Source organism: Monodon monoceros, unplaced genomic scaffold (genome assembly GCF_005190385.1).
Source record: "Monodon monoceros isolate NGI ecotype Baffin Bay Population unplaced genomic scaffold, NGI_Narwhal_1 Super_Scaffold_20, whole genome shotgun sequence".
In the NCBI taxonomy this organism is placed as follows: Eukaryota; Metazoa; Chordata; class Mammalia; order Artiodactyla; family Monodontidae; genus Monodon; species Monodon monoceros.
This window is the reverse complement of record NW_021703777.1, coordinates 42570948-42585381: the sequence shown is the minus strand read 5'-3', so window position 1 is coordinate 42585381 and position 14434 is coordinate 42570948. Positions and strand designations below refer to the sequence as shown.

The window sequence follows — 14434 nt, the reverse complement described above, 5'->3', positions numbered from 1 at the left end:
AATCTTGTCAGTTGAGTTAAAGAAGAGGAGTATGCATATTGTTTTAACCCAACAGCTTTTCCAATATTAGTTCCTTCAAATGGAATAAATGTTCAAGAAAATTAGAGCTTTGTCTTCAGCTTGATTAGGTAATGAAGCCTGTCAAATTCAGACATTATTAACCCAGAGCTCAAGACATGGGGCCATTTTTATAGAAAATCTTTAATGACTGATTTGAGTCATAATAAGTCATCAGTGAAAAAAATCTGATAAACTCTCCTTAAGACAGTTATGTGATTTAGATTAAAGGCTGCAGATCTGCTGGACTTACTTGAGCTTGTTCAAAGTCAAGGACACCAACACAATAAACTCTAGCCCCAAGGGACCTGGATATTTTTGCCTATTGAGAGAATGAGAGAGGGACAGAGAGAGGAAGACAGAGAGGTGAGTTATTCAAATGTCAGGCTAATACATGCAGAGACATACAGCAAAGTACACTGGGGTGTAAAGAACAGTTTCAGTTCAATACTCACCTCTTTCTCTGCATATGATGGCACCAGACCATCCAGCTTCCCATCTGTCAGAGCAATTATGATACTGGAGGTTTTTAAGCCTCCTGCTTTCTCAATTTGTTCATTTGCCTGAAAATGAAGAATAATTGTCCAACTCATAAGTTAATCTTAACTTTTAACCAGCATGTTCCATCAAGCTGAATTTTAAGTCTGACAAAATCAAAATATTATGAACTGGCTTTTAAAACAGGGTATTTTGTGTTAACTATTGTAATTTGAAATATACATATATTCACATTATAGAGTAGTTAGTATAGGGTTTAAATGATAAAGATTTTAGCCTTGGCTGACTATAACCACAAAGAAAATGTGGTTCTCTGAATATAGCCATAGAGAAAATGGAAAATTCCATAAAAGGCAAAATGCCAACCAAACTTTTCTTATCACTATGGTAAATGTTTTCTATCTGTCTTATCCCTAGAACAACTAAAAGCATTTTTTTTAATTTTAAGATAAACATGTAATGGGGTCTTTGAGTTTTACTAGAGAGTTATAATTTATTTCATTACAGAGTAAGAAAACATTCTCTCCCATACTCATAAATGTAAAAGAACTTACTAGCTTTAGTCCTTCATGGATGTATGTCTCTCCTACGGGACTAACACGTTTTAAATTGTCCAAGCCTTCACTGATTTTGCCTCTGAAAATAATATAGTATCAAATTAAACAAAAGAAAAATGAAGAAAGATCATCATAAGCATCTCTCAAAAAGCATGGCAGTTTTGCAACTAAAGTTTCTTTAGTAAGAAGGAAAGGAAAGAACATGGGCTTTGAGGGAAGATAGCTCCTCATACTTTTTGTCATTTTAATGAGTATTTAAAAATGTCTGTATGGTAACCATAAAAATAAAAGTACTAACAATGTGAAATGTCTTGAAAAAGCCAGGCATATTCTAGGCATTTTGAGCTGAGGACAGATATCTTCTATCACATTTGTTTTACTAAATGCTGAGGAGTGAAACATTTTCCTGCATTCAAAAAAAACAAGGATGGAGTAGGTCAACTTAAGTGAAACAGTATTTCTGCAGCACTCACCCCACCCCCCTACAAGTCAGAAATCTTCTGTGTTATCTGCAAATTCCTAAGGCACGTTACTTAACCCTTACTTATGGAAATTAACATTTCCTATATTTGTCTCCCAAAGTCTCATGATCTAGTCACTTCTGTGCCTTCTTCTCACCCATCCAGACACCAGCTCATTCTCTTGAATATGGTAGGTACTTAATACATATTTGATGAACAAATGAAAGAATAAATGATTGGATGGATGAATGGATGGATGATAATGGTTCTTGACAGAGACAATATAAATGAAAAAGAGGAAAAATCATAGAATAATCTTTCTCATCATGACTAATTAGCTGTCTCAATGGAGTATGTATAAACAAAGTATGACTACAATATTAACAGCTATTTTGTGTGTATAAGTAAAAGACTCATTTTTCAGGTTTTTTAAATATAGAGTCCAGACACCCCTTTGAAAATAAATCACAAGAATCTTAAGACACAAATACAAGTGGTGCAAAAACAATCCAAAATAAAGTCAAATTTTCTTTTTAAAATTAAAAGATCCGGAGAGATCTGAAAAATATTATTTTCAGAATTTTAGCCTTTAAATAGAAGCAAAAAAATATCTTTCTAAATAAAAAAGTCATGATATGGTAAACTGAAGTATAATGCTTTAAATAAAACATGAAGAGCATCCACAGTCCTGAGGATGATAGATTAAAAAATTAACTGTAAAAAGTATATTATCTGAACATCAAGGAACTTACTGGGGTCACACACAAAATTTTATATACATATATATATTTGTGTGTGTATATACATACATAAGTATATCATACACATATGTGTATGATATGTATACATCATACACTATTAAAACAAATGTCAAAAATAGTAAAAAAAATTATTCTGTCATCTGCAATGTTGTGTTTCCAGTACTTGAAATAAATGAGTCATTCACCAGAGCCGCATTCACATTTTTAAAGTAACTTATTGATTCTATTTTAATATTGTAATGAAAATTATTATCAGACAAGTTCTCCATCTCAAGAAGTTTCCAGATAACACAAGACAACTTTCAAAGTATAATCCTAATCTTCCTCCTTCCTAATTCAGTCATCTCTACCAACCCATGTTGATTGCCTCTTTTAATCCTTGGTTTAAGATCTACCTACTCTGAACCTATCTCTAACTTCAATGTACTCTTTTTTCTAAGGTGCCGCAAACATATTCATGTTCAACTTTTACTACATTGAATAATTCTGTTTCTTAAAAACATTCTACTTAAAAATAATTTAATGAATTTAATTTAATTTTTTTACTTCTTAACCAGACTGGAAGTTTACAGTGGACTATCACCACGTCTATTATTTTTAATGTATCCCCCAACTCTGCACTAACTGCTTATTATGATGCCTTTTACAAAGTAAGTGTTCAATAACTTTTTCAATCTACCATAGGAAAAAAATTCATAATTCCACAGATGATGGAGTAAATTACATAATTTATAAACTTGTTTTATCTAAATATTTATGTTTTAATATCTACAGAAACAACTTGAAACTGATTCTGTCTGAATGCAGATAAAGACCAAATATTTGGTACTTCACAAAACTGAGTGGCAGCATGTCCTCAAGCATTAATGTTTGCTGCCAAAAGAGAAATGAAAAAGACAACTGAAATCCAAGTTTACGCAAACAAATTTTGCATGGTAAAAGTCACCTTCTCCATTCAGTTCAGATTCAGCTCATCATTACTTCTGAGGACCAGACAACACCAGCAGAAGACTCTAAGCTGAAAGAACTTGCCAAATGTGGGATTCAGAGTGTTTGGGAAGGTAGGTCTCTGCCAGCTCATTTCACTGGAGGAAGCAGAGCACCTCTTGCTTTTCTATGTGTACCCATACCTGCCACCATAATATTCTAAGCGGCTCTGAATTGCATCATTACTTTTACAGCTGCAGAGTCATAAGAGGAAAAGTGTTCCTTGCCCATAGCCAATAATGTCAACATACGTTGAGTCCTGGTCTGTCACTTTCCAGAGTAACTACATAATCTGTCAGCCTCTCCTCCATCAACAAGTGTCACCAAATGGGAAATGGAAACTGAAACAAGATAGGGTCTTTGAAGGATCCCAAGAAACTAAAAATAAGTTCTAAATTTATTAGTAAATGGTAAACTAAGGGGGAAACAAAATTATGTAGCAGGTGAAAAACACAACTCATCCATCTATACTGAGACTTAAAGAAAACTCTAAGGGAAAGCAAGGGAGAAAATGATAAAAAATAAAAGAAGAAAAAAAATGGGTATGTTAAGGAGATCAGCTCCAATCCAACATCATCTTAGAAGATCAGCTTCACTGAGTCTTATGGCTTCAGCGTTATGTCTTCAGCTACGAGGAACAGCAATATCGAAACTACTTTGGTGTTTGTTGTGAAGCTGTTGTTAAGCGTGCTGCTCAAGACACACAAAGTCCCCTATGAGGTCACACAGCAGAAGTTTCTTTGCCATCCCTGAGTGATCACTATATACTTCCTCCTTTCTGCTAACTACAGCTTACATAACTGTTTACAGTTTACATAACTGTTTTTTGCCCTATCAGGAACCCCATGATAAATTTCTTAATCATTCAGAAAATTCTGCTAAGTTCATATGGTTATCATATTGCTACACCCTCTTTTCCAAGATCCTAAATTTTCTTTTTATATGTTATTAATTTTCTGCAATGTTATTATATTCTGTGTAGCTTCAAATACTTTTTGGAAAGAGGCAGAATTTAAACAAATAAAATAGGATATGAAATTTCTGTTTTGCAGTTGTTGTTGTTTGTTGTTGCTGAGCATCAGGGGACTAATCAACTCTCTTCTTGACTTTATAACTATGTTGATTGAAAAGAGAGAATGAGGCAGGGGGTGGGAGGTGGAGAAAAAAACACAGTGACTCATTTTTTTAATCTATAAAATTAACACTTTCAGCTCTGTTAGTATCTCTCAAGTTTCTCTGCTGAGTAGGGAAAAGAAGAGATAAAAGGGAAGAGGCAGGACAAGAAGACAAGAGAAGGGAAGGGAAGGAAACCACAACTGCCATGCACTGTGCCACATCAAGGGCTTTTCTCCATCCATAGAACACTTGGGACTGCGGAAGGTGTGCATGGTGTCATAACTAAAATAAAGATGTATTTTATAAATAGTGGCATAATAAAATGGTTGGCAGAAAATTCTGACTTGCCCAACTAGCACAATTAAGGCATAATTTTAAGTACCTTCTACTTGTGACTAAAGATATACATTTATAAATATATCTGTATATTTAACCTGAGCTTTTCAATGAGCATCATTTTAATTTTCCAGATTTTAAAGCTCTTTCCAGGTTTCAGTCAATCAGTCTACACACATTTGCTGAGCACCTACCACGTGTGAATGCTGTGATCCTACACGGTGATAGGAGAATGACTCATGCTTAGCCCACAGCTACCTTTACACCCATCTCTACAGATGTCGTGTCGTTCTCCCTCTAGCTGGATGCTGGGATCACCTGAAGGGCTTTAAAAAAAAATCTCTTCTGGACTCTAATGGAAGAAATTCTAATCCACTTGGTGTGTGCTGGGGTCAGGGTATTTTTTGGAAATTCCCCATAGTATCCTAATGCACAGCCAGAATTAGGAACCTCTGATCTAATCTAATTTTAAAACCTTTCCATTTTGTTGGAATGCTCTTTTCCTTACCTATTTTTCCAGTCAGTTCTTCAATCAAAGGAGTTTTGGGGTAACTAGGATAATCTTTTAAACTGTAAAATACAGTTTCTGGAATGATATGGTTTATAGCCAGAGAGAACATGGATTATTTCCAAGCCCAATCTCATTTCCTCATCTATAAGATAAGGATGAAAACACCCACGCCATGGGGTCATTGTGATGATTAAACAGCACATAATAAGTACTGAGTTAGCTGCAGCTACTATGGTGGTTATTGTTGATATTCATCACTCCCCTGTTAGTAGGATTTTGTTCACTCAGTTTACTTTCTTCTTGATTCCAAGGCGAGCGAGCTCAGTAAACTGAGGGTTGAAAATATTTGATATAAATCCAGAAAGGAGGAGGGGAAAGGAAAAGAGAAAAGAGGAAACAAAGTGTCATACTGAAGTTTTAATAAGGAGAAGGTCTTAGAAAGGAATTACATGGAAAGCTACAGAATGAGATGGGAAGACTCAGGGATTGGAAGTAAATCAGAGATGAACTGAAACTTTGGTTCTGCAACAAATAAATCGTGTAACCGTCTGCACTTATTTAACTTCCTGGATTTCACTTTCCATATCCATAAAATGTAAATGGAGTTTTCATTCACTCATTCCATAGAGATTTATTAGATGCCTACTATCATGTTTATAATATAATGTTATTTGGCAGCTTTGAGCATTCAGAAGGTAGTGGGCACCTGTACAGAAGGGCTGTTAGGGGAGATAGACAGGAGAAAGGAAGTGAATAGTGCCCAAAACAAACCCTCTTCATTACAGTTTGTCCTCTGCACTGCTATGTTGCTCTTCTAGAAAACCTATAAATGGTGGCAGGCTGGATTTGAAGTAACAGATGGCACAATGGATAAGACTCCAGGCTCTGGAGCCAGAGAGCTCCAGCCAATTATCTAACCTTTGCATCCTTCAGTTGTTTCATGTTAAGCAAAGGTAACACCAACACTAACTCCACAGGGCTACTGTGAAAATCAAAGGAGTTAATGCATATAAAGTGTCTGGTACAAAGTGAGTGTCACATAGATATTAGTTATTGTTCTTTTAACACATAACGTGTCAGGGACTGAGCAAGGTCATCTGCCAGCTCACCCTCAGTTCTTTCATTACGCATCAAACCATGAACACAACCCACACGTCAAGCATGGGGCCTTGGCCACCTTAATTCCCAGCTCTAACACTTACTAGCCTTAGTAACTTTGTGACTTTGGTAAGTTAAGTACCTTCTCTGGGCGTGCATTTCTCCCATCTGAAAATGGGGATATTGATAGTACTTATGTAGTGGAGTTGTTATAAAAATTAAAGAGACTATTACATGTAAATATTTAGTGCACTGAATGGCACCTAGGTGTTCAATAATCAATACCAACTGTTTATATCAATTCACGGTACCCCTGTCTCTTACCCATAGAAGGGAATGTAAGTAGGAATTATCGGCTTTGTTTGTCACAGTTGGGAGCCTCATTTGAGAACTTCCCTTCACTAGTCCCTCATAAAACACATAGAATTTTTAAACTTTATATTAAGTTATAAAAACTCCAAATCATATGCATAAGTATTCAGTATTGCTCTTGAACAGTTGAGTACCAACAATCCTAAAATATATTCCTTTTATAGCACAATTTTAAAATATTTTAGGAAAATTGTCATTTCTAATAAATAAAACTTCAATTCTCACATTTTTACATATTAATTCTTAAGACTTTGAGAGTTTGAATTTAATAATATTATTCAAAATCACAAAGGTAAAGGGAAATGTGCCCATCTATTCTAACCTAACTCAAGAAGGAAATAAGGTTAATATTAAAATAATAAAAACAAAAGAGAAAGTATTAATGTTACTAATAAACAGTTTTAATTTATATAAAAGAATAAGAGAAATGAGAGTGAGAGGCTAATAATAAATAATAAAAGTAAATAAAATCTGTCAGTCAAAATTTGCTGACATAGGTTATGGGTTACACCAAAATCTAAAGACCAGTGCCAAAATTACCAATTTACTTTGTTATTTTGGTTACACACAAGGTTTATTTTATTTTTCTCCAAGCTGGCTTGTTTATTTCTGAAAGAGATTCATCTTTGGAATTTCATTATTACTTTCCTGATAAACTATGGTAGATAATCTCCAAATATGACCTCCATCAATTCCTTCCCATTCTATATGTGCCCACTGTCCCATCAAGAGATGGAATTTATCCCCCATCCCTTTGAATCTGGCCCAGCCCTGTTACTGCTCGGCAATAGAACAAGGTAGAAATGATATTCTTAGACAGCTGAGTCCAACCCTTAAGAGAACTAGAGACTTTGCTTCCTTCATCTTATAATACTTGCTCTTGGAATGCTCTTTCAGAACCCAGTTATCATGCTGTGAGAAGTCCATGCCACATGCAGAGGTCACATGGAGGAGAACCAAGTTATTCCAGCTCTAGGTGTGCTTCAGAATCAACAACCACCCTCTATGACTATAGCACACCAGATAACATCATATGGGACAGAGAAACCTTCCATTTGAGCCATCAACTCACAGAATTGTGAGAGATAAAAAAATTGTTGTTTAAGCCACTAAGTTTTGGGGTGCTTTTCTATGATCACTGTGCCAACTCCAGGCTTAAGCCTTAATAAGGCATGGGAGTTTCCTTTTTTGTACCCTTGGTAGTTAGCTGCCATATAAAAACTTTAACTATCCTGAGACCACCATGCAGAGGAGGAAACCCAACCTAGCCATGTGCAGAAGCCACATGGAGGAGAATGAAGACTCCAGTCCACAGTCCTAGCTGAGCTCCTAGACAACAGCCAGCACCAGCACCAACATGCAAGCCACCTGGGTGAGGTCATTTCAACTCTTCTAGCCATTCCAGCTTCCCAGCTGACAATATGTGAAGCATGAGAACTGCCCATTCAATGCACAGTATCATGAGAAACAATAAATTGTATTTATACCACTAATTTTAGGGTAGTTTATTATGCAGTAATAGATAACCAAAATAGAAATTGTGACTAAGGTAAAAGATAAATGACCTTGAGAAGACTGACAGTAAAGATTGGAAGAGCAGTGAGCAAATTGTTATTGGAGGCTCAGTTTCATGTTCATGTCTGCTGCATTCCATTGGTTAAATTTAGTAAGCCATAGGCCCAACCCAGATTTTTTAAATTATATATTTAAATAAAAAATACTTACATACACATATATTATATATATTATATATATAATCATGTATACATGTATGCATATATGTTGTATGCATTCTGTGTTTCATTGGAGGTCACAGAAGAGCAATCTATCACAAAAGCTAAAAGCTTCATGCAGCTACGCTATCAAATGCCAATTTAGATAACTGCATAAGCATAAATGCTATAGGTATTTATATCATAGGTCAATTCTGTTCTTTATCCTCAAGAGAATATTAGCCAGAGATATTAGTCCTTGAAATGAACAAAACTGCAAACAAAATGTAGGAATACACAAGAATTTTATAATTAGTCAGTTACATAACATAATTAAATTTCTCTTGGAAGGTAAAACTTAGTTGATTGAGTAAAATATGAAACATAACAATGTTCTCAAGATGTTATTCATGTCTATAGAAATGATTTAGAATCCACTTAGCATTGTACTTTACCTGAGCTATTACGTATAAAGCATTTAGCAAAATGTCTGATACATAGTAAGTGCTCAATGAACTTTATCTACTACTTTTGTCTCCTTCCATTAATAAACCACAATATTAATCAGTCTGACAAAATTAGAAAAATTACATGTGGGGAAATTTGTTCATTCAGTCAAATACTATACCCATCCTAGCTATCTATTTAATTGAGTCATTATATACTGCTATACAACGTACTGTATGAAGGACAAATTGCCAAAAAAAAAAAAAAAATATTCCTTACTAGCTCCTCAACTTAAAAATTTTTTAAAGTTTTCAAAAGAGTAAAAGATGATTTTTCCAGACACAAACATTTCTAATACATCCCAAGTTACATCTTAGTAACTTGTACTTTATATAAAAACTTGCTTATTCTTTATTTAACATGTCACTCTAAAGCCAATATATGCCAAGGTCTCTCTCAAGGTCTCTCCAGATTCCACACCAATCAATCCAAGGTAAAGTCCTAGATTCAAAAATATCTGCTTAAAAAATGCCCCACACAATCTGGGTTCGTGAAAATTTTTTCTCCAATTTAGTCTACACTTACCAAAGTGTGGTACACAGATCACATCTAAAGTTCACATCTGCTGTATCTTGAATGCTTATACTCCGTTTCCCCATTCAATGCCTTACTGGGCCATGAGAAACCAGCCTCTGCATTTTACCACCTCAGTGTGCCAGGTCTGTCTTCCAGGCACAAGCAACAATGTATTTAATTTTCTAGAACACACTCATTAAGCAGATATGGGACTTCACTGAAAGTAACTCTTCACATATGCACAACCAGAATCCAAGATGCTGCCATGCCCAGACCTCGCAGGATTACCAAACGTGTGGCCAAAACTGACTTTTCTAAACAGGAATAATTACTTCCCTAATAGAATCAAAACAAAAACAATAGAGTCACTTCCTCTCACCGAGTCACTGGTTTGTAAGAGAACAGAATACATTTAGAGGATGAATATGTCTTTGAATTATGACAATTCTGACTAATTGTGAAAACTGGAGAAGGGGGAACAGAGAGAGCCTGAGGCAGTGCAGTGCTTAGGTAGTCACGCTCACGAGCCACACCCAGGTGTGAATTCTGGCTCTGACTCCTTAGCTGTGTCACTGAGCAAAGTCACTTGACTTCTCCAAACCTCTGCTAGAATCCTGGCACATGATGGTGATGGTGCGGTACAATGATAACCTCCAAATCCCATTTCAACCTCAGTCTCCTTCCCAACCAGTCATCAATTAGGCCTTCTCATGCATTGTATGCATTTAATCACCCCAACATTTCTATATGGTAGGAATGATTAGCTCCTTTTAGCAGACAAGCGAATTGGGCAGCAAGAGGTGAAATAACTTGTCCAAAGTCACACAGCTAGTATACAGCTCCTATGTCTTTCTGACCCAAAGTCCAATCCTGGTGTTTTCATTTTAACAAGGAGCCTTCAGGATCCTCCAAGTTAACAGCTGAATATGCTCTATTCCTAATGCTTACTCTTTCCAACCCTTGAGTTCCATTTTGATTCCACGATAGCTGTCTCTGGCTACAGAAGTCAATAACATTTATTTTTAATTTAAATATTTGTTTAATAATAGTATTACATTGTCATTGAAATAAAATTGAATAACCTAGATGTATGGAAATTAAAAACATGAAGGCTCTCCCCACCCTGAATCTCACTGCTAAGACAATATTGTTGTTAGCAACTTGTTGCTCAACTTCCAGACTTTTTTCCATGCATTCATTATTATACACACACACACCATAAAAACAGGTAAATTTTTGGTTTGTTTTGATTTATCACCTTTAACAGAGTATTCTGCAACTTGCTTTTCTCAATTAGTATATCTTAGATATATTTTCATGGTGATATATATGGATTTTCCAATTCTTTGAATGACTGTATAGTATCCCATTCTATGTCTAAATTTATTATAGTATCATCAATTGACGAGCATTTAGATTTACTACAATTTTCACTCTAATGAACAATGCTTCAGTTTTTAATTTTGCACATACCTATCTTTGCACACTGGTGTTAGTATTTCAGTAGGGTATAGTCCTAAAAAGTAGAATTGCTGATAGCAGACTTCTAAACTTTTACAGATACTGACAAATTTCACTGCAAAATGAATGAACCAATTTATAAATTACCAACTCTTATAAAAGACTATTTTATCACAAGTAAATTTTTAGTTCAGATTTAAAGGAGTTAGAAGAAATCCTTTCAAATAATAGAAATGTGTATATTATTTAAATTTTCATATAAATTTAATCAAACCACTTCTCTTTAATTTCCCACAAGTTTGCCTAAGGAATATTTTTTCCTAAGTAATTGATTATTACTCTCAGGTCAAACAATTATATGACTTTTTCAATTTGGGGACAATTATAACAAAAAGAGAGTTGGAAATGTTTGTAACTGATCTATAACAATAAAAATGAGAAAATTAGCAAATATAAGTCATCATTTATCACCTCTCAAGGAGAGAAAATATATGATAGCAGTTAATAACTCAGGTTCTAGAGTCAGGCCAACTCAATCATTCATTCAACAAATATTTACAAGCATCTACTACGGGCCAAGCCCTGTTCTAGGTGTTAGATATATGGGTGAAGGTAAACAAGACAAAGAGGACCCCTCTGCTCTCATGCAGTTTACATTAGGGTTATGGAGGTAAAATAAATTAATTAACAGAACAATTTCAAAAAGTGATGACTAAATAGAGTATTGTGAGACATTACCAGGGAGGTGAGGCAGGATTTCTTTACACCTGATGGTGAGGCAAGGCTTCTCAAAGGAGGTGATGTGTGGGATGAGGCCTCAATAACAAGCATGAGCTGGTCAGGGGATGATCTGGGGCAGACAAAGAGCAAAACTGCTAGTGCAGAGAGAAGGTTGGTCTGTTCAGGGAATGGAAAGATGGCTAGTATACAAAGCTATGGCATACAATGTTGTAGGAAAGGTTTGGGTGAGCAAGCAGGTAGGGCTTTTAGGCCATTGGGAAACGTGTGCTTTCTATTCTAAGCCATTAGATTGTCTTAAGCACGAGAGGGGCATGATCTACTTTGCACTTTAAGAGATCATTCTGGCTAATATACTCCCCACCATTGATTAATTGTGTGTTTTGGACAAGTTACATTACCTTTCTCAGCTTCAGTTTCTTCATTTATAATGTTGAGATAACAGTATCTGTTACATGGAGTTGATATAAGGGTTAAGTGAAGTAATGAATGGAAAGCATTGTGCACAATATCTAGCACATAATAATTGTTCACTAAATGTTTTCGATTAGCTCACTTTCACATCATTAAGATTACATTAAGCAGAACTAAGCATAATTCACTACCCCCAATTTTGCAACACAATAGCTAAGAATATCCTTTAAAATTAGTCCTGACTCAAATTCTCTAATATTGAGAGGTTGGATATTTCCATATTGAATCAACAGTCAGCACTTTCCTCTTACCTGATCCTATAATACAGCCCTAAGCTATATGTGTTTTTGTACACAAACAGCCCCCTATTGTCACAAAGATTATTCATCCTTGTGTTACCTCCAGAGTCTACAATGCTCAATACATCATATACAGATAGGGCAGGCAAAGCAGGTAGGTAGGTAGGTAGATGGATGGACTAACAGATATATGGAAGATAAAAATCATGGGGGCAAAAGAAAAAAAGAGAGTGTTTCAAATTGAATTATTCAAAATAATAATATTTTAAAATCATGAGTATATTAAATACATAACTGATCATTTCTTGCCATGTGTATTATTCTATTCATGCATTTACATAGTACCGAATTCATGCTGAAACCCTAACAGAAGACACAGCCTTACTGTAAGGACTTACTGTCTTCCAGTCTTGCTTCATCTCTACTGAAAATATTTAGCAACACTCTGAGAAACATGAAAGAGGTACTTCTCATATTTACCAAGGTACTGACGAATTATAAGTAATAGAACCAAAATTGTGAAACCTGCTATATTTGACCTTTGCATTTTCCATGCACTCAGATCTCTTAGTGTGACATCGAGAAAGTTTATACATAGAATTCCCCTTTCTAGGCTCTTGAAACAAGGATCCCCAATAGTTGTGGAAACATCTGTTCAGTGATCTTGCATCTAAATATGTGAATGGTTTCTACACACTTAAAATTGTATAATGGACGAAAAGTGACATTATATCCAAATATAGAGGACCATAGAAATTTGAAAAGTCATTGATTTAATTAAATAAAATTAGTAAAAGAACAACTAGGTTTAGAAAATAATCCTTTAGGGCAGACTGTTCTGTGATATACAAAAAACTTTTCTATGCATTGTCTTATTTTTGATCCTCACAAATCTCTTAAGAAAACATGGTAGATTATGTCTGCAGTTTATAAACATAAAAACTGAACACACTGAGTAGATGATTTACCCCAAGTCTCTAATCAGTAAGTAGCAAAACTGGAGCTCTAACCCAGGCCTTCTCAGTGTACATTCTGCCACCCCAAAGTAATGCAACGTGCCAAATCATGCAATTTGTTAAAACTGAACTTATTTCTATTTAAGAAGAACCAGAGGAGCCAACTATATTGAAAAAAAAAAAAAAGTGCAAGTAGCATTATTAAAATTCCTCCTGGAATTTTATTATAAATCCTTTCAAGCAGTATAATAATCCCTTTATATAAGCATAATTCCTCCTGATCATTAAAATACTACATACTCCCTAGCTGCAGATAATAATAATAGCAACAAAAAAGCTCTCATCTCTTGAATACACATATGCCAGACTCTGTCCTACATTCTCCACATTCATTGACTTTAATTCTTACAGCAATCTTAGAAGTAGATATTATTATTATTACCACCACCACCATCATCATCATTATATAAATGGAAAAAACTGAGGCATAAAGCGGTTAAGTAACTTGTCCACGACCATTTGGCAAGTAAATGGGTTCAGCAACTTTTAGGTGCAACATTACGCCGTCTTTTGAAATAGAAGCTTCTTTATCCCATTCTAACCTCTCCCCTATCAGATTCAACCAATGATAAGGGAAGAATCTCTAGTTGAGACGAGCACGATTTAAACCCTTTCCATGCATGTTTATGCGATACCAATCTTGCCGACCTGTGACTATACTTGATCAAAGTGCTGAAGGACTCACATGTAAAGTACCTAACAGAGAACCTGGCACAATGTATGCAGTTGACAATTACTGAGAGTCTACTGTGTGTCTGGCATTATTCTAAATCCTTTTCTCTATACATACTCCATAAATGTTAACTTGGTTCTTTTTTTGTCCTAATGGATAGGCTGAATCAAAAGTTGTTTCTTTGGAAATTAAGCTGGGCAATAGAGAAAACTTCTTTTCATGAAGGCAAGGACTGTTATAGCAATGGGTATAAAAAGCTGTTGTATATGGGTTGTTAGGGACTACTGTTGCTCTGGCCCTTGATGAGACCCAGATGCACATAAAAAAGTATGAGAGGAAATATA

At 35.2% G+C, this 14434-nt stretch overlaps 1 protein-coding gene across 3 annotated transcripts in view; it reads right to left on the bottom strand.

Annotated features, from left to right (window-relative positions):
• The window catches only part of ANTXR2 (ANTXR cell adhesion molecule 2), a 163347-nt gene that overhangs the window by 143882 nt on the left and 5031 nt on the right, over nt 1-14434 (bottom strand). For all 3 annotated transcript variants that reach the window (XM_029234732.1, XM_029234733.1, XM_029234734.1), the window contains exons 4-6: nt 1110-1191; nt 513-620; nt 311-379 (exon numbers count right to left, since the gene is read on the bottom strand). In XM_029234732.1, the coding sequence (XP_029090565.1) occupies nt 311-379; nt 513-620; nt 1110-1191 (259 nt within the window). The remainder of the gene's footprint in view (nt 1-310; nt 380-512; nt 621-1109; nt 1192-14434) is intronic.